We start from the raw sequence: 548 nt of genomic DNA on the forward strand, positions 1-548 counted from the left end.
GTTTGTTGACTTCCTCTCAACTCCTTCGGAACGACTTCAGTGGGCCGCGCATTCTCTGCCTCCCGACGACCTCTCTGTTCAGAACGCAATCATTCTCAAGAGGTTCTTGCGCTACCCGCTTATCATTGACCCTGCAGGTCAAGCTATTAATTTCTTGACTTCTTTCTTGTCCTCGAATAAGTTGTCGAAGACGTCTTTCCTTGACGCAAACTTTCTCAAGGCGTTGGAAAGCAGTTTACGTTTCGGCTCCACCTTGGTCATTCAGGACGTCGAGAAAGTCGACCCCATTCTGAATCCTGTGCTTAACAGAGAAACACACAAACTAGGAGGCCGTGTTCTGATTACTGTAGGCGATTCAGAAATTGATTTGTCTCCAGCTTTCTCCATGTATCTCGCAACACGCGACCCCACAGCGCAGTTCACGCCTGACATCTGCAGCCGCGTCACTATCATCAACTTTACCCTGACGCCCTCCTCGTTGGTTAATCAGTGTCTCAACCTGATTTTGAAGAGCGAAAGAGCAGACATCGACAAGAAGAGGTCCGATA

The 548-nt window shown here is 48.7% G+C and overlaps 1 protein-coding gene across 1 annotated transcript in view; it reads left to right on the forward strand.

Moving 5' to 3' along the window:
* The window catches only part of EMH_0034730 (uncharacterized protein), a gene marked incomplete at both ends in the record, with an annotated part of 12,076 nt that overhangs the window by 10,177 nt on the left and 1,351 nt on the right, over nucleotides 1-548 (forward strand). The window contains one exon of the mRNA XM_013494901.1: nucleotides 1-546. Coding sequence (XP_013350355.1) covers nucleotides 1-546 — 546 coding nt within the window. The remainder of the gene's footprint in view (nucleotides 547-548) is intronic.

The sequence above is a fragment of the Eimeria mitis genome, genomic scaffold, assembly GCF_000499745.2.
Source record: "Eimeria mitis Houghton genomic scaffold, Emh_scaff1328, whole genome shotgun sequence".
NCBI classification, from domain to species: Eukaryota; Apicomplexa; class Conoidasida; order Eucoccidiorida; family Eimeriidae; genus Eimeria; species Eimeria mitis.